The 27,908-nt window shown below is 44.4% G+C and overlaps 1 protein-coding gene across 1 annotated transcript in view; it reads right to left on the bottom strand.

Moving 5' to 3' along the window:
- Window positions 1-27,908, bottom strand: part of atg2a (autophagy related 2A) — a 33,025-nt gene that overhangs the window by 1,178 nt on the left and 3,939 nt on the right. Inside the window, exons 7-42 of the mRNA XM_080843733.1 lie at window positions 27,645-27,744; window positions 27,070-27,216; window positions 26,736-26,869; window positions 25,844-25,919; window positions 23,374-23,626; window positions 20,015-20,156; window positions 18,419-18,517; window positions 18,112-18,270; window positions 17,554-17,887; window positions 17,308-17,395; window positions 16,970-17,132; window positions 15,624-15,766; window positions 10,965-11,095; window positions 10,484-10,635; window positions 8,863-9,013; window positions 8,586-8,770; window positions 8,264-8,344; window positions 8,049-8,155; window positions 7,788-7,880; window positions 7,565-7,635; window positions 6,697-6,773; window positions 6,099-6,269; window positions 5,738-5,861; window positions 5,363-5,604; window positions 4,982-5,214; window positions 4,565-4,700; window positions 4,192-4,407; window positions 3,911-4,012; window positions 3,357-3,441; window positions 3,070-3,226; window positions 2,547-2,616; window positions 2,295-2,377; window positions 1,961-2,082; window positions 1,587-1,741; window positions 1,244-1,396; window positions 1-946 (exon numbers count right to left, since the gene is read on the bottom strand). The exon at window positions 1-946 is cut by the window's left edge and continues 1,178 nt beyond it. Of these exons, the coding sequence (XP_080699859.1) occupies window positions 710-946; window positions 1,244-1,396; window positions 1,587-1,741; window positions 1,961-2,082; window positions 2,295-2,377; window positions 2,547-2,616; window positions 3,070-3,226; window positions 3,357-3,441; window positions 3,911-4,012; window positions 4,192-4,407; window positions 4,565-4,700; window positions 4,982-5,214; window positions 5,363-5,604; window positions 5,738-5,861; window positions 6,099-6,269; window positions 6,697-6,773; window positions 7,565-7,635; window positions 7,788-7,880; window positions 8,049-8,155; window positions 8,264-8,344; window positions 8,586-8,770; window positions 8,863-9,013; window positions 10,484-10,635; window positions 10,965-11,095; window positions 15,624-15,766; window positions 16,970-17,132; window positions 17,308-17,395; window positions 17,554-17,887; window positions 18,112-18,270; window positions 18,419-18,517; window positions 20,015-20,156; window positions 23,374-23,626; window positions 25,844-25,919; window positions 26,736-26,869; window positions 27,070-27,216; window positions 27,645-27,744 (5,172 nt within the window). The 3' untranslated portion in view covers window positions 1-709. The remainder of the gene's footprint in view (window positions 947-1,243; window positions 1,397-1,586; window positions 1,742-1,960; window positions 2,083-2,294; window positions 2,378-2,546; window positions 2,617-3,069; window positions 3,227-3,356; window positions 3,442-3,910; window positions 4,013-4,191; window positions 4,408-4,564; window positions 4,701-4,981; window positions 5,215-5,362; window positions 5,605-5,737; window positions 5,862-6,098; window positions 6,270-6,696; window positions 6,774-7,564; window positions 7,636-7,787; window positions 7,881-8,048; window positions 8,156-8,263; window positions 8,345-8,585; window positions 8,771-8,862; window positions 9,014-10,483; window positions 10,636-10,964; window positions 11,096-15,623; window positions 15,767-16,969; window positions 17,133-17,307; window positions 17,396-17,553; window positions 17,888-18,111; window positions 18,271-18,418; window positions 18,518-20,014; window positions 20,157-23,373; window positions 23,627-25,843; window positions 25,920-26,735; window positions 26,870-27,069; window positions 27,217-27,644; window positions 27,745-27,908) is intronic.

The raw sequence follows: 27,908 nt of genomic DNA, 5'->3' as shown, positions 1-27,908 counted from the left end.
GGGGCGGCAGCTAGTTATGCAGACAGACAGACAGACAGACAGACACACACTTACACACACACAATTATGGCACACAAGATCAGCAAGGTTGGAGAGGAGACGTGAAACAGACAGACACACACACTTGCATCATATTGTACAGAATGGACACCACTACAGTGGCTTCTTAGACACAGACAGACAGACAGACAGACAGACAGACAGACAGACAGACAGACAGACAGACAGACAGACACACACCATGTAATACACCAAATCTCTGGTGTCAGTCAGTCAGGTAAGCAAAATACGATAATATTAAACTCACAAAGACAAGAGAGCAAGTGTGTGTGTGTGTCTAAATGTTATGCTGTACACATATGGAAGCTTCCAAAGAATACTGGCTCTCATTCATACCTTAGTGGTTTGTCTTTGCAAGTTTGTTTTTGCATTGATATGGACTCATCCTGTATGTTGCACACATACATACATACATACATACAACCATGCACAAACATACACACAAACAGAAACAAACACACCCTTTCATACACACACAAGCATGCATGCAGCTTCATGATGCTCTTTTGTTGACAAACAAAACATACTTTGTCTCTTAAGAAGGCACACACACACACACACACACACACACACACTCACACTCACACCTCTCCGCGGTCACACTAGACTTTCTCCGTTTTATGTCCAACCACTGCGTCACCTCTCTGCCTCAATCCTGTCCTTCCTCCGTCCGCCACTTTAAGAAGTCCTCTTTGCGCGCGTCCGGTTTGATTTGGTTACGCATGCCGCCCAGCAGGTTGGACGTGGCCTCCGATGCCACAATCAGAGGCCGCACCACGGTGGGTGGGATCTGCCGCAGGACTCCGCCCACTGCCCCAGTCAAGCCCTTCTGCTCGTGCCCACGAGACGCCACGCCACACAGCGTCTGTGCTGTATCAATGACACCCTAGAACACACACACACACACACACACACACACACACACACACACACACACACACAGTTTAAACAAAAGGAAAACAGGCACTCATAGATACTATGTTATAGCTATGTTGACAGTCCTTACACACACATCAACTTAACACACATTCACACTCACGCTTACCAACACTTATACTAAGGATGCACTGAGGAACTAGCCTGTAAATCAGCATTGACTGCTGTATTTACACACAATTTCCATATGGGCTGATGATCCACAGGTACAGCCCTACCAGGTCACACAGATATGACAAGTGCTCACCTCTTTGACAGTGTCGTAGGCTTTGGCCACACCCTCCCTGAGATCGGCAGGTTGGTTTCTGTGTCTGTGTCTGGGGGCGGGGCGTCCTTCTGTGATGCAGCGCGTCAGGGGCGGAGTCGGGGACAGGATATCGTAAACAGTCTCAGCCGTGGCCTAAAACACACACACACAAACACACGTTCTTCACACATACACTAACTGGTTAAGTGCGATGTGTGTGCATAGGCACCCTGAGTAGGCAAGTGTTAGTGTATTTATGTGCATGCGTGTTCATATGTGTGTGTTTATGTGTGTGGACACCTGTGTGTTTGTTTAAGAATGTGTATGTGTGTGTTTAAATCACCTGAATAGCCTGCACCAGGCGGTTGCTGAGCTCCAGGGCTGCTGCAGCAGTCGATGTGCCGAAGGATGCTGCCCCTCTCTGGAGGCCGCGGATAATGCGGCCGTCCCGCCGGTACTGCTCTATGGGCATCCAGAACAGATCCCTCACTCCATGGACTGGAGGGAGAGAGAGAGGGAGAGGGGGAGGGGGAGAGAGAGAGAGAGAGAGAGAGAGAGAGGGAGAGAGAGAGAGCGAGAGAGAGAAAGAGAGAGAGAGAGAGAGGAGGAAGGAAAAAGTAATATATTTTACTACTTACAGGTTACAACTCTTGTTTACATCTCCCATTATGATCAAGCTAGAGTTCAGGTGGAATTAAATCAATCAAAGCTACTCACATAACTGGACTACAGAGTGCATGGGGCCTACACCTCCCAGAATTCCTGGCAGCTGATTCTTCCTGATGTCAGTCAGCCACTCATTCACGGCATATTGGATCACCTTATCTACTCCCAGCAGACTGTAAACACAAAGACACAGAGACAAATATTAACTATGCATAAGAATGAATAAAATGATCATTAGCTTTACTAAGTGAGTTTGAATCACCACATACAAGCATCATTACATAGAACACAAGGAAGAGAAGTGGTTAGTAGGAACCACAAGGAGAGTTGCGGAGAGGGAAAAAGGAGGGATTGAAAAGAGAAATAAAGAAGGTAGAGGAGTTACCCATGTCGGCAGCAGAGTCTCTTGAGTTTCAGTTCGGAGCAGTTCAGCTGGGCTAATCCTATCAGAATGCCTGCAAAGGTGCCCTATGGGATGACATCAACATAATGAGACTTGTCATCATCAACAAGAAGCATTCAGCATCACTTTCCTACAAAGTGTTGATGACATATAATCCAGGTTGCTGAGGCTAGTTCTAAGTGTACCTCTACTGCATCTGTGTGTGATATGGAGAAGGCATCAATGTCCACTCACCTGCTCAATGACCACATGCTTGCCCTGATAGTCCAGCCAGATGGGCACCTCAGAGGTGAAGCGGAACTCCCTGAGGACGCCACAGGTAGAAAAGAAAAGGGGGAGAGGAAGAGAAATAGAGAGAGAGAGAGAGAAACAGAGAGAGAGATAGAGAGAGAGAGGGAGAGAGAGAGAAAGACAAGCAATGTAGGTGAGCATCAGAGAGAGAGAGAGAGGAGAGGGAAAGGAGAGAGAGGGAGAGAGAGAGAGAGAGAGAGAGGGAGAGGGAGAGGGAGAGAGAGAGAGGGAGAGGGAGAGGGAGGAGAGAGAGGGAAGAGAGAGAGAGGGAGAGGGAAGAGAGAGAGGGAGGGAGAGTGAGAGAAAGGGAGGGAGAGAGAGAGAGGGAGAGAAAGGGAGAGTGTGGGTTGAGACCGATGGAGGCAGAGGGGGAAGTATTAAGATGGATTCTCATTCTCAAGGTCTCTCTTTGCTATCTGTAGTCTAGTTCTGATTGGACCTTAAAGGTCATATGTTTTTTTTTTACCGGAAGTAGATGGGCTGCTCAGTGGAGGAAGCGGTGGAGCCAGCGGAGGAGGAGCTCTGCTCACTGTAAGTGGTTTCCACGGATGCAGTGAGGTCAGGGCCCAGCCCAGGGACAGACTCCGCCTCATCAGGCTGCTTCTGGGTAGCTTCTGGTTTCACTAGAGAGAGAGAGAGAAAGAGAGAGAGAACAATGAATGGTGTATGCAGACAGACAGAGAGAGAACCAGACAGAGAGCAAGAGAGTTTGAGATTGAAAGAGTGGGGTGGTAGGGAAGGTGTCTATACTACCTTCAGCTGCCAGGTCTACAGGCATGTAGGGGTTCACTCCAGATGCCATGTTGCTGAAGAAGTCCTTTAGGAAGAACAAGGCATCCTGGGAAATGTAGGAAATACAAACCTCAGTGAGAAAAACACAATGAAACATAACAGAAATCAGATCATCAAAATCCACACAACTAATCAGAACACACCCTGATCCTTGGCACTGATCATTGCACATGCGTGGTGTCAGAACACATGTGTGTTTTATGTGCATGTCTGTGTTGGATTTGTGTATGAGTGATGTGTGTATTTTAAGCGACTGTGTGTGTACATGCGTCCATGTGTGTGTGTGTTTATATATGTGTACACGTGTCTAGATGTGTAAGCATGTGGGTGTGTTCATGTGTATTTACATATGTATGTGTGTGTGTGTGTGTGTGTACCTAGATATGTAAATACGTGCATGTCTGTGTGTTAACATACGTGTACGTGTGTGTGTGTGTCTAGATATGTAAGCATGAGTGTGTGTGTGTGTGTGTGTGTGTGTGTGTGTGTGTGTGTGTGTGTGTGTGTGTGTGTACCTGGTCTATGTTAAGTCTCAGTGGCAGGAGGCTGACTCTCAGGCAGCACTCTGGACCTCCCAGTCCTGATTCCGGACACAACTGCAGAGCTTTCACCGTCAGCTGGAACACACACATGCATACAGTATGAGTGACAGAGTGTGTGTCAATGAGAAAGGGAAACCAAAGTGAGCATATGTGTATTCACCCAAAAATAAATCTTGGTTTAGACAGGGTCCGTGTGGATCACCCCATATATCTGCTTGTGTGTGTGTGTGTGTGTGGCGTGTGTGTGTATTCACCATGTTGGAATGAGCTCTCCGTGGCATACTCTCGCTGGTGTGCAGGTAAAGAAACTTGTTGATCTGAGAGGAGGCCAGGCGATCTCGCACCTCCAGCTCCTGAACGATGAACACCTGCCGAGACACCGGCTGGTCCCCCACACTCACACACACACCCTCCTCTCCACCGTGGACAGCAGGGGGCAACACCACGTATGACTCATGCTGGAAGCTCACCTGCGTGAACACAAAAAAAACACACACACACACACACACACACACAGATGCATCCCATTTTTAAAGTAACACCTTCCCAAAGGTGTTATTTTTGAAGATCTACAATTAACACACACACACACACACACACACACACACACACACACACGTCGGTTACCTTGGTGAGCTGTATCTCCATAAGCAGTGTGTGTTGGCGGCCGCTTCCTCCGAGCCAGCGCCAGGAGTTTTGGGGACGAGAGGGAGCCGCAGAGCGGGAGGGGGAACCACGCGCCCCAGCTGAAGCAGAGCGACCCCTACAGGACAGGAGGGCAATTACATAACGATACAGCACTTCATGCAACTGTATTCTTGTTTTTGTTTTTTTGTTTGTGTGTGTGTGTGTCTGTGTGTGTGTGTGTGTGAATCTGTGTGTGTGTGTGTGTGTATGTATGCATTGGGTGTTTGTATGAGTCTGAGTGTATCTATGTAAATGTGTTTGTGTGTGTCAGCTTTGGCTGTTCTGGTTTGTGTGTGTACCTTTGGCTGTGTTGGGGGGTGTGTGTGTGTGTGTGTGTGTGTGTGTGTGTGTGTGTACCTTTGGCTGTGTTGGTGTGTATGAGAGGGTGCAGGCTTGCCCCCAAAGTCCTTGCCCCCGTACAGATGCCAAACAACAGATATCTCCTTCAGCACCAGCCGTGACTGGGGCACAGGGAAACGCGCCGGGGCTCGCAGCAGGTCCGAACTGCCCCGGGGGCGAGAGAAATACCCCTCCTTCACACGGATAGGGCCTGGAAGTAACACGTTCACCACAGGCTCCCCATCGCGTGGCTACATGGGCGGGAGAAAGAGGGAGAGTCAGACACTGACACATTCACATAGACACACCAAACACGCCACATATATAGATTCACAGACATACACCCAAAAAATACACCACACACACACAAAAACCCCAGTATCAGATACACACACTCACCGGAATGCCCATGCCCGGAGCCTCCAGGATGCAGAAGTCGTCGTTGTCAGTGGAGCCCTCGGAGCCCTCTTCCGAAGCCGTGTCTGCATGTACCTCCGTGCCAGTGGCCACCTCTCCAGCCAGATCCAGGTCCTCCTCCTCCTCCTCCTCCTCCTCAAGCACGGCCGGACGGGGCTTAGGGGCCTCCCCAGGGAAGAGGTACACAGAGACCGGCGAGGCTCGTGGCACAGAGGTGGGGGAATCTGCCAATCATATACAACAGCCAATCAGAGAAGAGGACAAAAAAAGGTATTAACTACAGTAGATACCACAGACAAACTAATTAGAGCTAAAAGTGTAAAATAGTGTTTAGATACTTGTGATTTAAAAGCTTACCAGAATCCTGCCTTTCGTCTCGGCCTCTCTCCGTGTCAATCAAGGCATCGGCTAGATCGTATTGGTTGATTTCAGCCGTCTCGGCAGGGGGATATGGTGGAAGGGTGGCGGGACTTTCTGATAGCTTCACATGGCACCGAGTCAGGGACATGGCCAGAACAGTGGCCAATAAGACAAGAGCAAAATGACATACAACAACTCAAAACAATAGAGCACCAATGTCTGAAGTACAATAGATGAATAATCAATCAATAAATAAATCAAATGTTATGCTCCTCACATCCTCTGTGATCATGTTCATGTTTAGTATGCCGTAAAACCTCATCATTTCATATCCGCATTACAACTTGCATTCTCTTACCGGAAGCTTCTGTCCGGCAATCTCAGTCGGGGAGGTGTGTTTGGGCGGGGGGTGCAGGTCGCCCTGGGCAACCAGGTACTGCAGCATGTTGACGAGGGCGGCACACGAGTCGGCACAGGTGTGCAGGTGCACCACGTTATTGGAGCAGCGCAGCTCAAACAAGGGCTGGGTCTGGAGACGGACAAACACATCATCACCTTGATGGGGATTACTCCTCTACAGACACACTTCTTACTGGGATGTCCAAAAACTATTGTTCAATTATTCATTAACCATTGTTCAATTATTCATTTGTTTACAAATTCCATCCCTAGGTTTTAATTTCTCTGTGTGTGACTGTGAGTGTGTGATATGTGTGTGTGTGTGTGTGTGTGTGTGTGTGTGTGTGTGTGTGTGTGAGAGTGTGTGATATGTGCTTGAGGGTAAGTGTGCGATATGTTATTGAGGGTGAGGGTGAGTGTGTGTGTGACTGTGAGTGTTTGTAAGTGTGTGATATGTGTTTGAGGGTGAGTGTGTGTGACTGAGTGTGTGTGACTGAGTGTGTGTGACTTGAGTGTGTGATATGTGTTTGAGGGTAAGTGTGTGTATTTGTTTTTACCAGTTTTCCAGTGTTGCTGCCTTTCCAGGTGGTGATGGCCAACTCCAAAAGATCGATGTCCAACACACACACATAATCTACGAGGCAGCATATGGTTTAACACACAAGGTTAGAATAGATCAATGTCCAACACATAATCTACGAGACAGCATATTGTTTAACACATAAGGTTAGAATAGATTGATGTCCAACACACACACATAATCTACGAGACAGCACTTGATTTAACACACAAGGTTAGAATTGATCGATGTCCAACACACACACATAATCTACGAGACAGCATATGGTTTAACAAACACACATAGTCTAAGAGACGGCATATGGTTTAACACACACACATAATCTAAGAGACGGCATATGGTTTAAAACACACACATAATCTAAGAGACGGCATATGTTTTAACACACACACATAAACTACGAGACAGCATATGATTTAACACACAAGGTTAGAATAGATCGATGTCCAACACACACACATAATCTAAAAGACAGCATATGGTTTAACACACAAGGCTAGAATAGATCGATGTCCAACACACACACATAATCTAAAAGACAGCATATGGTTTAACACACAAGGTTAGAATAGATCGATGTCCAACACACACATAATCTAAAAGACAGCATATGGTTTAACACACAAGGTTAGAATAGATCGATGTCCAACACACACACATAATCTAAAAGACAGCATATGGTTTAACACACACAAGGTTAGAATAGATCAATATCTAACACACACACATAATCTACGAATATTCCAAACAGACCAATAAAGCCGTATAAGATTGGATAGATACATGTCCAGGAACCAGGAAGTGAGCCAACAGGAAGTGAGATGGAGCCATTGTAATTATCTTACCTTTCCTCAGATCCACTGTCTCACTTTCACACTTATCCGAGAGGTACAGAGCAGAATCATCAAGGATGAACCTGACGTGACAAACACACATACACAATAAAAAACAATAAGCACACACAAACACAGTAAGGGAAAGTAGCACAACTGCGCTCGTAATATTTCCTCCTTTAAATCACATAAGCTGCTTCTCACTGAGTCCAATGTTGGGAGGCCACCAAGTTACCTGAGATGGAACGTGGCTGTGTCCACAATGATGTTGCTGGATAGAGAGAAGGACTCCGCCGTGAACAGCATTCTCAGAGGAAGATAGAGAGGCCTGAGGGAGGAGAAGGGGTTTAGAGAACAAGAAAGAGAGACAGACAACCGAGAGGAAATAGTACCACAAACTACCACTAGGGCTTGTGTATTTGTGTGTGTCTGAGTCTGAGCGGACATGTATTTGGTGGGGGAAAGCCAGGCAAGACCTGATCAAGGTATGTGTTACCTGTAGTCCACTGCGCAGGTGGCCAGGTGTGTGTGTAGGACCGTGATCACAGCCGGAGATGTGTATCCCATAATGTCATCATCAACCACATCCAGGAAATCAACAAGCTGACAAAAACACGCATAAGTTTATTAGCTGATCGAGCCTCGACCTGACCTGTCACTCAAACGTCATGTGCCTCCCCCCAACAACCCAACTCCACCCCTAGATATTACCTGCTCATGCCAGCTGTGATTGGTCAGTGCCATGTAATGTCGTAATGTGGCGCCATGGAGACGCAAAGCAACCAGGAACTCCTGAAGGAAGGACACACATGAGTTAGTCAGGGTGGGTTACACTTCCACACCCACACACACGCACGCACACACGCGCACACACACGATCATGAAAATGATCTCAAAATGATTTTTCTTACCAAGTGAAAGTAAATCATAACATACATTCATAGTGTCTCAGACCAATGTAGCAAATAATAAAACACACAAACATATTTTCAATCCCCTAAAAAAATGTTGCAGCACATAGACAAGGTCTGACCTTGACACTTCTTTGAGGGTCCAGTGTGATCTTGATGGCAGTAGACAACATCTGCACATCAGTCTCCCGCCCAGAAACACTGCTCACCCCCCCTTCTGTGGCATAGATGGTAGGGTCCAGATGCTGAGGGGCAGTGAACCTGGGCATCTCCAGCCGCGCAGGGAGGGGGGAGTCGGGGACAACCGCTGCACACACACACACACATGCATAGAAAGAGTTGGCATGTGGATTTTCAATGAGGAAAAAATGCTTCCTGGGGTGTAACCTCGAACCTCACCTCTATGATGAAGCTCCACCTTCCTGCTCTCTAGTGTCAGGAAGTTAAGATGGGGGTTGTTCTGATGCTGCGTCACACTGAACATCTTCCCCCCCTCCAAATCCAGGATGAGCTCTCCATGATTCTGTTCCACCTTACGGCCAGCCTCGTTCTGAAAGTGAAAAGGATGACGCCAGACATGAGATGGAAAAATACTTTTACAGTCTTGGTTCTTTCTTCAGTTTATTCAGCAGAATCATATTTCTATTTTTTCAATCTGTAATGCCTATACTAAAATGTGTGTTCAGTGGGTTGTTCTTCTCTCATTGCTTTTTAAGGCACTCTCAAAGATTTCAACCCACAGACAATCCTTTCATAAAATGAAGGTGGATACATCTCCAAAAATACAGTTTGAGGACTCTTTTGACACACACACACACACACACACACACACACACCTACATACATATACAGTATATTTGTATGTATAAGAAATATCTAAAGACATATGTCTATAATTTTGTATATCATCTACTCCAAAAGCAAAGCTTTGAACCTGTTCACGGAACGAAAACGAAAACTATTGACGTTTTGATAGGGACAGAAACGAAAAACCAGAAACTTTGAAAAAAATTATGTTCCGGATCAGAATCGTTTCCCTAAAATAATGGTAATAACGTTATTTTTTCGTTCTTTCACAAGATTCCTAAATGCAATATGATTGGTGATGTTCACTTCCAGTCGTTCACTTAGATAGAGAACCTTGCCGCGCGCCGCCAGCTAGTAGCCTTATCGGATCGAATCTATGCACAAGCTGTAGCCACCAGTCTCTCAAACTCAATCTTTAGAAGAGGTAAATATTGTACCAAGTATCTCACACATGTTTGTTTTAAATAGGAATTATATCTTTTAAGATTGCATTGGAAATTCGTAGCTTTGTTGTTAAAATCTGCAGGGTCAAGTTAATGAAATTATAGCTAAGTTGGACAGTTAGCATTGGCAGTAGACTACCTGGCTATTGCCCAGCATAACCTACCCTAGTTTGTAAGTCTTTATTTAAAACGTAGGCTAATACGGTATTTCTCATATTTGGCATTTTAACTTTTTTGTTCAGATGGGAAGATATTGCGAGAATCCTTTGCGGCAGCATTATTCATTTGACCCAGCGACTAACAAAACATTGAGGGGTGTATGTAGATACCATTGTAGTTTTGTAATATTTGTATTGTCTCTGTTGACAAAAATGCACTGATTTGGGCCCTGACAAGGTTTGGCCAAATGCTGTTATGTTTTGTTTGCCCAATAAACAACATAGCATACATTTACCTTGTCTTAACTCATATAATACTTACAAAATGTCAGAATTACAGTTATGCCGCTAACATAATGTAGCCTATAGTGCTTTTTTTTAATGACAGGATAGAGACATATAAGATTATTTTAAAGTCCTAATGATCAGCCTACTTATTTGTATGTCCCGCAGCTGGCATGGAACGCTATTAACCGGTTCAGGAACGTCAATTTTAGGGTTGAAACGAAAAAACGTTAAAATACTGCTTCTGTTCGGAACGAACCAATTGGGAAAAAATTCTGGTTCAAAGCCCTGTCCAAAAGTGGTGACAGGAGAATCTGACTGGCTCACCTTGCTGTCCGTCATGGCCTGGACACGGCCTTTGCCTATTAGTACAGTGAGGCACAGCAAGCTGAGGGCGTGGTCAGGGTGGGACAATGCCTTTTTCCGACGTGCTGATTCGCTGGTGGAGTAGAACTGCTCCTCTTCATCTGAGTCAGAGTCTACAGAGAGAGATTCTGTTGAACACCAACATGATTGGCCAAACTGGAGCAGTGACAAGCGTGTGATTGGTCGGCAGGGACAAGGTTGGAGTGTGAGGTCATGTGATGTGATGTGTGACTGCATAAATTAAGACAAGGTTTACATGTGACTGGACACATAAGGGCTGAGATGGTGATTGGCCGATTGAACTTAAACAAATCTGACACGTGATTGAAAAAAGAATTGACACGATCAACGGCAAATGCAGTGCATCTGTAATAGGACAAACTGGTGCAAGACTAGCATGTGATTGGATGACACCGTGTCACAGAGGGGGGCGGGCTCTGACCGAGTCTGAAAGCTGATTTGCAGAGCTGGAACTCGTCGTCCTGAGAAGAGCGGTGAGTAGGGGCGTGGGGCCGCTCTGGGTCACTAGGGGGAGCCACAGGAGACTCCCACATCAACAAGTCATTATTAATCCTGAGAGAGAGAGAGAGAGAGAGAGAGAGAGAGAGAGAGAGAGAGAGAGGGAGGGGGAGAGAGAGAGAGAGAGAGAGAAGAGAGAGGGAGACAGAGAGAGAGAGGGGGGAGAGAGAGGGGGGAAGAAAAGAGAAAGGGAGAGGTTAAACACACTTTATTTGACCACTGTCTAACCTTCTGATGTAATTACACCAGTAAAATATGTTAAAACGCCAATCAACAAGGTTAAATAACATCATATTAAACGCAAAGAGGCATTAAAACTCTTCCCATTTCTCACTGTTACACTTTGGCAAATTGTCATAACATCATTCATTTACCCATCATTTAAGTTACAACAAGGGTATTCAATCTTAATGAGACCCTTCACCATCCCCTTTAAATCTGTACAGGACCTTTTGAGTACTCAAACTTGGCTGCCCCCAATAAAAAGTTTAATAAACAGACCTTGGGACACTAATGAAACTATGATGTGAAAAAAAAAACTTCCCCCAACCCTTCAAACCACTTCCTGAAGTACTCAAAAAGCCCCTCCAACCTTTTCCAGTCCACAAACAGATGACCCACTGTCTCATCCACCCCCACAAAAAGGGCAGCATCTCCCTAGTGCTGGATTCAGGTGTGTCATGTACAGCCCCTCGGATCGAGCCTTCACTTTTCTCACATCCACCTCAGGCCTCTACACCATCTAAGTGAGAATTCTGGCACAAACACTTCTGACCCCCCCCCCCCCTTGGACTTGGAGCAAGCAGAAACACCCCAAAGGTGTTGCATCTCCAAGGAGGGAACAGGCAGCTGCTGCCCCCCCGCCCCCACCACCACCACCCACTCACATACTTGTAGAAATATAACTGAAGCAGGAGTCCAGTGCTGCCCAGAAAAAGTCAAAGTGCTCTGGTGACTCTGGCATGGATCCGGTCAGGCAATTTGTAACCAGAACCCTACCGCGGTAGGACAGCTCGGGTATTAGCCATTGCCATTTAGACGACTTGGCAGACGGCTTTGTTCACACACTCTGCCAGTTCCTGTGTCAGTAATCCTCAGTACCCATAAATACTCCCAACACCTTGTGCCCTCACGGAGCAAAGGCAGCCCTACTCCAACCCAACTGCCCACCTGAACCCCTTACTCTTAGCCCGGTTAACCTTGGCTTCACTGATGATGCTCTCTCACACAATGCTAAAGTTCTGCAGAGCACAGAGACATCCTCTTTCCCTGAAATAAAAACAGAAACAGATACACAGTGGATCAACCCTGTACGATCCCCAGCGACGAGAAACCCTTAAAACCCTCTCCTTCAGGTATTCAACAGTGGCTCCATTACATAACTGAGTCACCTATCCACTCTTAAATGAACATAAAAGATACCTCCTTATATAGCAGCTTTACCCAAGAAATACAATTTCTCCCAAACTAAACAAACACGCATTTAAAGGTAGCATTTAAAGACCCGTACGATCAAAAGCCTTTTCTTAATCAATCAGTAACAGTCCAAGGTTAACCTTTCTCCTCAGCGAGATACCATTTATATCCCTCATTAGTCCATGATGGTCCGACCCTGAACCAGGGACGTGCAGTGAGGTTCGGAGCTGGTGAGGCACAGAAACCGGAAGTGATTACGTCATTTTGAGCTCTAGTTTAAACTATATATATAAAATATATACATGTATATATGTCTATGGTTTTAAAATTGTCATCTGATCAGAACTGAAAAAACGTTGTTTTATTGTCTAATACCATTATTTTCAAACGATTGTTTTTTTATTGTATTATGATGAGTTATTAATAACATATTAATAGTTGCAAGCTAGTGTATGTAGCCCTCCCACCAATGATATGGCTCATTTCATTTTGTCTGGAGAAAATATAACTACGATGGTGGGATGCTAATTTAAATGACCATTTAACCAACTCGGACAGCTTCGAAAAAACAATTCCATATTTATTTAAACAACATATTAACATGTAAACAGTTAAACACCGCATACATAGCACACAATACCAAAATGTTCTACTGGCCAGTATAATTTAAAGTTGGTGCACTTTCGTTGGAGCTCATAACCGCCAGTTTGAGGTGAAACTAAATTAATCCACTCACGATTATCAGTATAGATCAGTGGAAATCCGTTGTCCTCTTCTTGAGTGAATGCAGTCAGTGGCTAGTTTAGCTCAGGATTAGCACCTACCTAGTCTGCTCACAACTTCAAGGCAACTTTCCTGCATCAACAGCCTTTAGCTTCTTTAGGTTCGTGTTGCGCATGAATATGTAGTCCCGTTGGGAAACGTGAAATACTCCAATGCAAATGTGTAATACTACTGTGTTAACTTAAAATACTTAAACGTTCTTAGTTAATTCAACATGCCTCCAGTCTTGTTTGGACTGAAAGTTCAGTTTTGAGAACAGCTTCAGGTTAGCAATGCAATCTTCCATTTTCGCTGTCAAACTCAAGTAGAGAAGTGAAGAAGAAAGTCCAACGTCAGATTATATACCCAACAAGTGCCCTCTCGCTCGCCACCCTTCTTGAATCCGTGGTAGTGCGTGCCTCCCTTGCAATATTTTTCAATGCGTTTTCAGCTCAACTCAAAAGGTTCTACGCTTGCGCACGCATGCGTAAAACCCAGTTTGGAGTGATTTCGCAATCCTAGGGGAGGCACTGCCTACCCTGCCCATAGACTGCAATGCATCTGCCTCCCTTGACCGCACGTCCAATGTTCATTGGCTGATCACTGGGAACCGGAAATGCTCAAATTCAGCGATTTTGATAATAAAAATGCTCGAAATGATCGGAATCATGCAGAAATGACACTCGTAACACAGATAACTAGAGAAATATGAATATTTATTTTATAATACATAAATATATATGATTATTATACAAAAAAATATATTTTTTTTTAATATTTTTTTTTTTTACTTTTCAAAATGACAGGTGAGGCTCTGCCTCCCCTGCCTCCTATGACTGCACGTCCCTGCCCTGAACACAATACGTCTGGTCCTTATGGACCAGGACTTTAAAAAATTCCTTATGTAACTTCTCTATTTGCTAAGCACTTGCAAATAATGTTGTAGTAGTCCACACAGATTAATTACACTGGCCTCCAATTCCTGAGTGAATGGCAGAGAGAGAAGCAAGAAGAGAGAGGGGGACTTAGCAGGTTACTGTGCTATCTGTGCCATCTGTGCTAACTGTCCTATCTGTGCTAACTGTGCTATCTGTGCCAACTGTGCTATCTGTGCTAACTGTGCTATCTGTGCTAACTGTGCTATCTGTGCTAACTGTGCTATCTGTGCTAACTGTGCTAACTGTGCTAACTGTCCTATCTGTGCTATCTGTGCTAACTGTGCTATCTGTGCTAACTGTCATATATGTGCTATCTGTGCTAACTGTCCTATCTGTGCCAACTGTGCTATCTGTGCTATCTGTGCTAACTGTCCTATCTGTGCTAACTGTCCTATCTGTGCGTTAGTACTTGAGCAGCCTCCTCATGATGTCATCTGCACCTGTTCTGACATTTTTTTTCCCGTTAACCTCCCCAAAGTACCTGTCTGAGCTCCAGTGTGGAGATATTTACATCTATCTAATAGAAAATCAGTCCCCATACACATCTCAAAAACTGAAAGCCTACAAAAGCACAGCTAGTTATTTAATTTTCAGAATTGGTTGGGTTCACAACGATGTCGTCTGGAAGGTGAAAACTAAAAACCATCTTCATAATAAGAGCAAAGATTAGTGCCATTTAATAGCTAGGTACCAGCTAGCGAGGTACCTGCCGTAAGCTAACAGCTGTTAGCCTACCCAACAATGTTCTTTATTATTTGACACAATTCCCTGGTTTAAACAAGTACGAAAACCTGGTCTGGCGAATGACAACTTAAATGATCTTCCCATATATTTTCTACTGACATTGTAGTATTACTAATTGAATGACAAAATACACTAGCCTAGCCTACTTGCTTGCTTAGGTACTTAGGTAGAGCCGCAGCTGGGTAATCCAATTTTAATCGTGTTGATGCTTTATTTTTTGTCTTTATAACTTGATTTATTCCCATTTTAGGTAGTTATTCTGATAAATTAGACGACCAAAACAGGGTGACTGTTTTTATTTCCAGCTCCAAAAGTAAGGCTACTTTACTGTGTGTCCGAGAAAAGTTGACCCAGAAGACGTCTACGTACAATCAGCTGGCAGTCACGGCGAAATAATATATATATTTTTTTTATCAGCTTGCAGGAGCGTGGGCGGGTTATAATGCGATAAAACTAAATTCGGGCTTGTCTCCTCGTCCATTTAAACAGCCAACCGAGCAACAACTGTCTGGCATTTTACTAACTTATATTAAAAGAGCTTGAAAGGTGGGTGGTTCCTGTATTAACTCCCGTGTTAAACAGCTGTAGAACATCTTTTTTGCCCGCCAGCTGGTCATTCTGACGTCAGCTGAAAACTATCAATTCAGATACAAATATAGATGAATTCTCTTTGAGGGTTTCTGGGTGAGCAGTAAGGCCCAGTTAAAGGTGCCGAGGGTTACCTGTTGTAAACGCTGTTGAAGGCCTCTTTGCTGGGCAGCAGGATGTAGGCGGTGGGCAGGACGATGTCCACCACACACTGACTCTCAGACACACACTGCTCCTGAAACACACGCATCTCCTCTGGGTCTGCAGGGATCACCATCTAAGGTGAAAGGTGAAAGGTGAAAAAGCAGATAACACTGTGAAGGGGGAAGTAACAGCTATGCGTATTAGAGGCCAGGCAAGTTTATTTTTATAACAGAATTCATACACACTGGTAATTCAAAGTGCTTTACAAATGAGAAGATACAAGAACACAGAAGCATACAAAATTAAAAAGAAATCTAAAAGGAACATTGATAGATAAATAAATAAATAAATAAGAGAATGGTGCATTCAATCAGTTAACAAATAACATCTGAGAACAGATGGGTCTTAATTATAGATTTGGAACTGGCTGGTTGGAGCACCCTTGATGTCACCAGGATGTTGGTTCCAGAGCTGAGCAGCATAGCAGCTCAAATATGCTTCATCATGTTTAGTCCTGACAGCAGGTATTACTAACATAAACTCTCCCCAGTGATATGTGTGAGGCATAGCAGGTGTGTACCACTAAAACATATATGAGAGGTATTTCGGTCCCATTTAGTGTTTTTTTGTATTTGGAAGAACTGTAGCAGCAGCATTTTGTACAAACTGAAGCTGTTTGATGGTCTTTATAGGAAGGCCCATGACTATGCCAAGATCGATCCCTGAGGGAAACCACAGGTCAAGGACGTTGGTGTTGAGCTTGAGTTTCCAATGACAACCAAGAAGCCCCTGTCTGGAAAGTATGATCTGCACCACTTGATAGCCGTACCTGAAATTCCAACCCAATGTTCCCATCTGTGTAATATATTATGTTCAACAGTGTCAAAGGCTACACTAAGATCCAATAACACTAGCACTGTTGTCTTACCTGTATTGGTATTGAGGCAAACGCCATTTAAAACCTTAAACGCGGTTCCTCTATTGGTGCGAGCTAAGGCTATCTTCTGGCCTACTAGGGCTTATGGCCTGTGGCCTCAAGCCGCGGGAACAACAAAACATTTGCGTTTGGGGCCAATAGCCCAGCAGTATTGCTAGAAAACTCGCCCATAACATGCCGTCTCTGTAAACGTCACCCATCCCGCCCATTTCATAATTGGAAATTTGGAAGTTGGAAATTCAAGTCGAGGTATAAGTTAGGAAAAGGAATATAATTATAATAACATTTTAGAGTCTGTATGTGTCAGTGGATGTATTTGTGAGTGCATGTGTATATATGTGTGTTTGTGTGTCTGTGTGTCTGTGTCTGTCTGTACATGTGTGTGTGTATTGCCGGTACCTCCTCAGTCTCAAACATGGTGCGGTTAGATGAGAATGGTGAGCTGTTCTTCTCCCGGATCTCACATGGGTTCTCCAGAGACATGGAACCCAACCCCATATCCCGAAGAACCCCACCCACCACAGCCTCAGTGCTGGCATCGCCCCTCACACGCAAAGAGATCCTATAGAGAGAGGGGGGTGGAGAGAGAGAGAGAGATCATTTTTGACAAGTTCTACATGTATATCCATACTAAATACTAGCTATTCTTACTTTGACACACACACACACACACACACACACACACACACACACACACACACACACACACACACACACACACACACACACACACACACCTGGGGATGGCATCAGGATTCTGTGGGTCTTGGCTCTTCTGGACACGGATGCAGGGGAAAGATCCACCTTCCCAGCCCTCATACACACCTGTGGGGGAGGTAGGTAGAGAGAGAGAGCAGAGAGAAGGGCAGAGAAAGCGAGCAAGAGAGAGAGAGAGAGAGAGAGAGAGAGACTACTTTAGTACATTAAGCAACTGTAAACTGTCTAGGGCCAAAACGTATAGAAACTCACACAAGCACACATACCGTGCAGGTCGCTGAAGGTGGCTTCAAATAGCGTACTTAGGTTGAGGTCCGTCTGGGAGTTTGAGTCGGGCTGCGTGTGTGTGTGTGCGTGTGCGTGTGCGTGTGCATTGGCACGTGTGTGTTTGTGCGTGTCTGCGGGAGTATCGGACGGGCCCGTCTGGGTTCGGATCTCCAGCTGCGACACCTCAAGCTTCAGGGTCTCGCTCCTAACCGCCCGCTGGGTCAAAGGGCGTCGCTCCTCAGGGGGTCGAAGGTCAGGGATAGGGAAGCGGAGCTTGAGGACGGTGTGTGGAGAGAGGAGAGTGAGGAAGGAACGCTGCTCTATACACTGGGTCTGCTCAGAAAGATAAGGAGGGAGAGTGTGAGGGGGATAAAGAGGGAGGGAGAGATAGAAAAGGAGTTTAACAGAATGAAAAGTTAAGACTTCCTGTGTTGTTAATAGTAATCATGCAAATGATAGTATTCATGCTCTGTGGATGGACTGCAAGAGCATCACATTCTGTGTGAGTTTCAGAGGTCAAGTTCAAGGTCGTGTGAAGACGGAGAGTTAAGACTCACCGGTGTTTTTGCGGGCGAGACACAGGCATCAGGATTGGAGCTCAGGGATTTGCTGAGACGGTCCAGGCGGCCGATGATGTCAAGATCCAGCTCAGCAGTCATTTCCCCGAGTTCCACACGCAACACACTCGTTCTGTGCAACACACGCTGCTTCGCTCCCTACACACACACACACAAAAATCACAAGCCATAAAGAAATATGAAACACAATGTTGAACACCATGTGAAGAAAACACATTAGCCCAGACATAGACACACAACAATAGGTGTACAACAGTGGGTTTCCGTGATTTCGCGTGTGTGTTACCTTGCGTGTGTTCCTCTCTGAGAGACTGTGATGTATCTGAGCACAGGGTCGGGCTGTGGTACCCACTGTGAACATACCTGCCGTCTGGAACTGGATCAGCTGCGGAGACAATACACACAGTTATACTCTCACACACACACACACACACACACACACACACACACACGCATGTTACAGGTGAAAACACAAGACATCCAGCACAGGACCAGATGGAGACAGAAAACACACTGTTACTCAAATACACACTCAAACACAAAAGGTGAACAGATTAGGGCTGCAACTAATGATTATTTTGGTAATCGATTAATCTATCGACTTTTTTTTCGATTAATCGACTAATCTAACGATTATTTCCATAAATTAAAAAAATTATTCAAAATGTTGGAATTTGAATTTCAAATGTATTTGAGTAACAAGTTAATACAAATGTAATCATCATAATAAATACATGAAATAGTAATACAAATTAAGAGTGCAAATATGCTTATAAAAGTAAAGAGAAAGTGCAAATAAAGTTTTAAAAGTAAAGAGAAAGTTTTAAAAGGAACTCAAAATAGCAATCAAGCCTCTGCAAGTGCAACATAACTGAGCTGCAGGTGACATTCAAATTCAACATATGAAAAAAAAAAAATCCACAATCTTTTGTTTGAAGATTGCTAAGTGGAGGAGGTTATCTATTCAGAACAAACGAAAATACAGGCTACTCTGATAATTCACTGATTTACCGCATTGCACTTAACATAACTGAAATAGCGTTAGCAAGCATCCTCCATGAGACGTTGTTTTCAAACATTTAAGAGTAAACCTTACAATAAGTTATAGATACTGTATATGCCTATGATAATTGCTGCTAGACACTTACTGTTCTTATGCTCCCACAGCCCGTTCTCTTTGAAATACTGTAGTAGTACTTCTTAAACTACTAATAATTGACCATCATTGAGAAAAATGACAACTTTTCTGTTAGCCATATCCGATATGCAGCAGCTGCTAAACCAAGCTTTGTTTATTGTTTCCGTGGTAACATGAGCCATCTCAAAATAATTCGCTTTTCGCAGCTATTTCGCACTTCCTATATGCAATTCCGAATGAAAAGTACCGGTAGCTCTGTTAGCGTCTGCAAAGAAAACAATTTTTTTTTTTTTTTTAATATTAGGCTATATGACGCGTCGACGACACAAATCCGCGTCGACCATTTTTCACAATCGACTTAGTCGATTTCGTCGACTAATCGTTGCAGCTCTAGAACAGATCAACCACACACAGTTGCACAAATCCACACATGTTTGTGTGTATAACTTAGTATACTCTAACTTAAGCTCCAGGGTGAGTATGAATGTGTGTGTGTGTATGTATGTGTGTACTTGGGTGCATGGGCGTATGTTTGGTTAATGTGTTGCGCATGTGTGTGTGTGTGTGTATGGGTGTGTATGCACCTTTGTGTACTGAGGCCCTGTGTACTCCGAGATACTCCAGAGGCTCTTGAATGTGTGTGTGTGTGTGTGTGTGTGTGTGTGTGTGTGTGTGTGTGTGTGTGGCGTACTCTCCCAGAGACACTTGAGCAGCTCTTGTGTGTGTGTGTTTGTCTATGTATACCTCGGTATACTGAGGTCCCGTGCTTTCCCACAGACACTCGAGCAGCTCCAGTCTGCTGAAGGACAGGTCAGAGGTCACCGCACGTGTGTGTCGCCCAGCACTCCGCATCTCACATGATATCTGCATGGCCGCTCCCGTCAGCCTAACACACACACACACACACACACACACACACACACACACACACACACACACACACAGAAATATACACTTTTTTAAATGAAGTGTGGAAGAAGTGTGTTTGAGTGTGTGTGTACAGGCAAGCCTGATATGTGAATGTGTGCTAAACCCTGATCTCAAGGCCCCGTCACACCATAACGTTCTGGTCAACATTCTCTGTAAGTTCTAATCGTTCAATTTTGAGCGTTCTAAGACACATCTGGCTTGTGACTAAAGACAGAATAGCGCGGGACTGACGCATGAGGAGTGTGTAACAGCGACCAAGTGACGGGTCACTGGCACGAGATGAACGTAAGCTGACGTGTCACTGGCGCGCAACAAACGATAAGTCAACGTTAGAAGAGCGTGTTGAGCGTGTGAATAGCGACAGAGTAGCGTTTTGCTGGCGTGTTGGTTTTATGGTCAAACGGGTATGAAACGCTGGAAAATCATAGTGGATCCAGTTGATCTGAACAGTGAACATCATGCCGCCAAGACGACGAAAAGATGTGAGGGGGGCTACTGCTACTAGCGATGCTGCAGGTAAGAAGATGATAAATGCTGCAGAAAGTAAGAAGAATGCAAAGCCTCTTTCACTAGCAATGTCTTCGGACGAAAATGTACTGATATTATTACTGTGATTTACGAAGTAACGGGCCATATTCCTGGGGTTTTATGTTATTACAATTAATTATTTAAATTTGACACTGAATTTGTCTTTCTTAGTGTTCATTATTATAAAACATCAACACATCCACACATTTTGTCCATGTCACAAGAGTCTTCATATCATATCTATCTGCCATGGAACAGCACCAGCTATAACAGTACTCAGCTATGTTCAAGTTCAGTACATCTACTTCATGCTGGGCTCACGCAAGCATACCCTCCTCAGTCTTCTTCTCTACGGTAGCCCAAAATCAACTGAACCCTACTTTAAAAGCATCAGTTTATATAGGGTAGAGTACTGAGTACAGTTGAGACACACATTTAAACCCATTGATGGTGACTGACCAAGGACTGAAAATACAGGCTATATCACAATCAAGCTGTATCAACTGTACTATTTAGACCCCAAGATAAATCATGAAAATAATTTTGGGTGTATCAACTGTACTCAGTCTACCCTACCCACATGCATTGACGTTCGGGAAACGCAAAATGACGCTCATTGGACCTCATATGACGTTTATTTGACGTTAGTCACACGCTGCGTGCGCTAGGGGTCCGTTCAGTGGTCGTTGACAGGTCGCCAGTGAGTCGCTCACTGCAAGGCAAACGATTAATAACAACCAAGTAACGCTAGGGTAACGACTGACTAACGACTGACTAACAGTGGTGTCAAAAGTAAACACATTCGTTACTTAAGTAAAAGTATTGATACTGGAGTTTAAAAATACTCTGGTAAAAGTTAAAGTATTGACGTAACCTCTTTACTCAAGTAAAAGTAAAAAAGTAAAGGCTCTAAAATGTACTTAAAGTATAAAAGTAAAAATTAAAAAAGAAAAGAAAAACATTTAAAGATAAACTAGTTGGACTTAATATAATTGACACGACTGTAAGAAAAAAGAAGCTTAATTTAATAGCTGATGAGTGCTACATGGAGCCAAAGACATGGTAAAAAATGTCATACAAAAATATAATAATGCTGTCAAGGACAACAAACTAGAAGAGCATTTTTTCTCAAACTTTATTGGAATTCAAGTAGACCTCCACCCCATTTGCACATTCGTCTCTCATCAAGGGCCTTTGCAACTAGGTTCATAGTCTTCGCATATTCTGCCAGAAATTCAAGCTTGACAGGAGTCAAATAAAAACACTTTCAATTCAATAACAAACCAATTATGTAATGCTAATCATCTGTAATGAGGGTTAGTAAATATACTGTATAGTGTTTGAAAGCTTTTCAAGTCAAAGTGAAAGAATATAGATATAGTTCAGCTTTAAAAATGTAAAGGGGCAGGTACATACATGGGTATTTTTTAGTGCACTGTAAACAGCTGTAATGGCCTTGTTGTACTTGTTCCCTTAATTTGTTTTGCTTTGATTTTTAGAAAGTTACCGAGTTACACTATATAATGTAAAAACCCCATTATTGTAACTGAAAAATATGTCTGAGGATTTGCACGGTGTCTGAGCCACCTATCTAATGTTAGCATGCTACTAGCTGTTAGCAATTCCTACGTGGTTCTTGGGTTCGAAAAGTTTGCACCGCATTCTCCATGATCCTTTTTGCTCCCGACTATTTCGAACAATTCTTTGAGGTAGGGCCAGGAATGTGGACGGTTTTGCTGTTCTCCATCGCCACTACTGCCTAGCGTCTTCAGACCCTTCAGACATCTCGCCAGAGTTGCCATCTCTCTCACACTGCCATTGACGCGCGTTGTATCATTTTTTCGCCTCCGTTGTCTTGTTTTGCGTCATGCGTAAAGACGATGGATAGCCCTAACCAATGAGTGTTATGGGTTTCTATGCTTCATCCAATTACGCTCGAAATCAGTATCTGGATGGCGCCATTGAACTGTATTGGATGGCGCACATTTGAAACTTTTAAAAACAAAACTGGAACCAAGAGTAACGAGCCTCATTTAAAAATGTAAGGAGTAGAAAGTACAGATAATTGTGTTAAAATGTAAGGAGTAGAAGTAAAAAGTTGCCAAAAAAATAAATACTCGAGTAAAGTAAAAATACCTAAAAATTCTACTTAAGTACAGTAACGAAGTACAGTTACTTGACACCTCTGCTGACTAATGATAGCCAAATGCGTGCAACGGTAGTAAAACGTTCCATGAACGTCTTCCACCGTTAAAATTAAATGTTGAAGAACGCTGGTCTCATGAGAACTTTTGTGCATCTTTAAAAATGTATTTTTGGACCAGCATTCTCCACCGATCACCGCCGATTACAGACGATTAAAGTGTTCACCAGCTTTCACACAACGCTCTTCTGGCGGTATACCAGTGACCGTGGACGATTACCAACGTTTACTCTAACGTCATAGAACGTTGACCAGAACGGTATGGTGTGACGGGGTCTTCAGGTGCCCAGTGTGTGTGTGTACCCGATGTGTGAAGGCGGACAGGCTTTGCAGAACCCTGTTCTTAGGTGCTGTGTGTGTGTGTGTGTGTTTAGACAGGTTTTGCAGAACCATTCCCTGAGGTGCTGTGTTTGTGTGTGTGTGTGTGTGTGTGTGTGTATACCTGATGTGTGAGTGGGGACAGGCTTTGCTGAACCCTGCTCTGAGGTGGAAGAAATCTCTTTCGCTGAACATACTGTCTTTAAAGAAGGCCAGCTCTTTAAAGAACTCCTCGGACACTGCAGCCAATGAGGACTCTCCATCTGGACCAGGGGGCGGGTTCTGCTCGAGCAGTGTCAGTGTGACCCCACCCAGAGTGAGGCGGAGCAAAGCATCTGGCTTCATAGGCTCTGATTTGCTGCCACCTGAGGATCGACCTATCATGGGAGAGAGAGAGAGCAGTCACAGAGATGACAAGGTGGAATTCCCATAATGCAATGTGCTGCTATGGACCAGTGTCGGCAGGGTTTTAAAGGTGAATTAATGCTCACAACAAACAAGACATGGTGAGGACCAGTGGAGGCTTCTCCATTGAGGAGAGGGAGGAAGATCCTCCTTAACATTTTGAGAATAAAAAGTGTACTTTGCCCAGACTACTGTGATTAATTAAAACCCTTAAATAGGACTACTTTAATACCTTTGTATATGTGATGTTAGTTTCTCTGGGTAAAGATGACATTAGCACCCCCTATCGCTATCGAAAATTACTGCCGGAGGACCTTCCTCCCTCTACCCTCCATTGACTCCCATTCATTTCTCTGCCTGCGCTGGCGGCTCGTGGAATGCGTTGACTTCAATGGCAGAGAGGAGGACGATCCTCCTCTGAGAGGGTGTGACTAGTTTAGGGGTCTGGATAGCGCTAAAATCTATTAACGAATAGGCTGGAGTCACGTCTGCGCTATAAACCAATAAGCAGAGGCCCTGGATATGGTGGGTGGGGTTATCCCCCCAAATCTAGGCTACGAAAGATAATCTGCTCAGTCTAAGAGACACAGTTAAACAAGAATATCTGATCATTTTAATAATGAGAACACATTAGCAAATAGTAAACTATGGAAACCGAGGACATTGTTCATGTTTTATTACAGAAACCATTCCATGGGGTGAGTTACAATGACAAGTTGGCCATTAAAGCAACAGGTAGACCAATTCCAAAGATTGAAATCACCAAAAGCAACGGCAGAGTCAGTGCCGTGAGTGCTACATGGTTTGCTAGGTAGGCTACTCGTGGGTGACTGGTAGCATTACCAACAATCGGTTATATTGCTGGCCCTGTTTACTAATGAATGTCAACTCTCCAACGTGTTCTTTTCATGGATTTACTGATATAAAAAATATTGACAGGGCAACCAAGCGCCACGACAAATGTCAAGACCACGTTGGTGCTGCTATCCGCCTTTCATTGCTAGGCGGCACCATGCCTATAGAGCGGTTAGTGGATGAGGGTGTGCGGCTGCAAATTCAACAGCACAACGCTAAAGTGCGTGGCAATAGGGAGGTGGTAAAACGTCTGTTAGATGCAACGGCTTACCTAGGCATGCTAGAGTTGTCTTTCAGGGGGCATAACGAAGGGGAAAATTCTGACAACAAGGGCAATTACAGGGAACTTGCGGAGGTGATAGCGAAGTATGACCGTGTTCTGGCAGAACATCTGGAAAGCTCCACCGTCTTCTCACAGGCATGTCAAAAACAATCCAGAACGATCTAATTGCAGCCATTCACCATTCGATTGAAACAGAGCTAGAAAAGGAACTTAACAGGGCACACTTCTTTTCCTGGCAAATTGACGAGACCACAGACATTAGCTGTCATTCTCAGCTGTCTGTCATCTTGCGCTATGTTGATGACCACGGTACAATTCAGGAACGCCGTTTTTCTAGCCAATAATACTTGAGAAAAAGGATGTAAGTGAATGATTCAGAGCATGATGCATTTGAAATGGCATCAATTATGGTCTTGTGTCTTCATTCTTCTTAAAACAATTGTAGCTGAAAATAATCAGACATATTACAACCAATAGCTTTAGTCATTGAGTGGAAAAAATAGGCCCAATGATTGGCCCAGAATCTTTTATTTAGTTTTACAAATCAAGAGTAGTCCTGATTTGACTAATTGCCTTTGCATCCTTTCCTTCTGGCCTGGACTAGTCCATCAAAGACATGCTGCCCACCAGCTTTCAAAGTACAATGCTGCCACTGGTGAATTTATCAATTTTATTCACAAAATTATCCCTCCCGGCTATTTTGTGCTGTAGTTCACCAAAACACCCTGAAACAACTTGAGTCTCACATACTTATGCCACCAACAGTACAAACGGGCCAATGGCAACCAAGCGCGCAGTCCTTCCTCCCTCACTTTAAAAACCACCAGCCGCCACTGGTGAGGACTCCTATATTATTCTTATTATTTGTCTCATGCTTACAACACATGGTGAGAACGGTGAAAAATGAAGGAATCTCACTGATCTAGACAACTAAACAAATCAGCAAGCTGAGCACCTGACTGGGAAAATAGCTATTTTGGTTTTGGTTTGGATATACGTGTGTGTGTGTGTGTGTGTGTGTGTGTGTGTGTGTGTGTGTGTCTGTGCGCACCTGGCGGTCGGCTACATTGGGGCAGAGACGATAAGGATCCTGCTACAGGATAACGTCTGGGACAGTTCAGTGTACCCTGTAGAAAAACATAAGACACACACACACACACACACACACACACACATTACTCCAGGCTATGACACACTGCTGCTATGCTTGTTTTGGTAGGATTTGGGTTCAGAATATGTCCTCTCATTCTTTTCATGAGTACAGTCACGATTACAGTCATTTACCAAATGCCCCTCTGAGTCAGCTAAACAGGTCATGTTGTTTTTTTTCATTGTTGTTTTTGTACCAGTTTTAGAAAGACAGTTCAAGCTAGCTTCACTGATGCATGTATTTAAAGCTACTGCATGTGTGTGAATTAAAATAAATGCAAGGTTGACGATGGCTATGACCGCACTGCAATTGAACTCTGGTGCTAGTGAACTTGAAAAAACTCTGGGCCCTAATAGCAGACAGCAAGGAGACACAGGTCAAATTGGGCAGTGCTGGGGGAACGAGCTAGACAGCTGCTAGTACTTCCTGCCGGTTCCAGATGATAAGTGTAGGATAAACAAGCTAGAGGATGACCCTGCGATGAGCATCGCTATAGCAGGGGCTTAGCCAACTGGATGCTAATGTGTGGTCGGGTAAACGTCAGGAAACAAGGCTGGTTCCAATATGCACCTGGAGGATTCTCTTGTTTACATATCCCGCCCTGAACTCCTGCTACTTTCCGGACAGGATGCTTTTCTTAAAATACCTTATTTGCATTACATCATAATAGGCAAATAGTACAATTGATTGACTAAATTAATACTGGATAATTGTAATATAAACTAAATTGGCTACGCACACAGACAGACAGACACACACAGACAGAGAGACAGACAGACACACACACACTGACCTGTGGAGAGAGAGGGTGTGTGAAACTCTGTTGGCTGTGTGTGGACGACTCCATATCGCTGTCTGAGAACTCACTGCCTGAACGTGCAGATAACACACTGCTGCTCATGCCTGGCCCCATGGAGAAGAACATCTCTGCAAACGTGTGCACACACACACACACACACACACACACACACACACACACACACACACACACACACACACACACACACACACACACACAGCAAAATGAATACATTCAATAGCCCATTTCCTGCCCATACGTCTGAGATTACTGGAAATATACATGATAAGCACAACACACAGCCACGCACACACACACACACACTTACCTCCATTCTCCAGGCCAGTGAGGAATGGTTCTTCATCAAGGTCTAGTGGGTTCTCTGTGCTAAGCTGTTTGTTGAGGTCTTCCTCTATCACGCGCAAGTCCTCAGAACCGAGGGGACGACTACGACCTCCACACAGACCCACAGACTCTACAGAGGCAGGCAGGCAGGCAGACACACACACACACACACACACACACACACACACACACACACACACACCGAGAGGCTTGTCACTAGGGACCTCGTGACTCGGTTCAATCACTGCAATGTCACCAACTGTACTACAATTTATCTTTATATTATTTCTGTGTTAATAAAGTTGTCTTCTCTTTAACATAAACGATAACACAAAAACACAAAACCATCAATATCTCCAATAGACTGTGCAATCAAGTAACTGTGAGCCTTGGAGCCCATCAAAGGTTTTATTGTTCCTTGAAAGCACTGATGATTGAGTGTCTGAGACAATTCAATAAAATACTTGGAGGGCATCACAATCACTCCAAATCCATCCCGCCCCGCCCCTCCCCCTCCCTGGGGACAAGCGAGCAAGCGAGGGGTGTGTGCTGGGTCACCTGTCTCGATGCACAGGGCCTCCAGCAGGCTGGTCAGGTGAGTGATCTGATCCGGGCTGAGCAGGAGGTGCAGGCTGCCCACCTTCCCATCCAACTCAAGCTGGGGGGGGGACACACAGAGAGGGATGAAGAGTTAGAGGGAGAGAGGGATGAGTGGAAGCGCGAAAATGTAGGAGACGGCAAAAAGAGAGGGACAGTGGGGTGACAGAAAGAAGAAGGATGTAGTGTAAAGAGATTAATAGATTCACATCACATCACAACACA

Source organism: Sprattus sprattus, assembly GCF_963457725.1.
Source record: "Sprattus sprattus genome assembly, chromosome: 8".
NCBI lineage: Eukaryota > Metazoa > Chordata > Actinopteri > Clupeiformes > Clupeidae > Sprattus > Sprattus sprattus.
The sequence above is the reverse complement of the archived record's forward strand: the minus strand, read 5'-3'. Positions and strand labels throughout refer to the sequence as shown.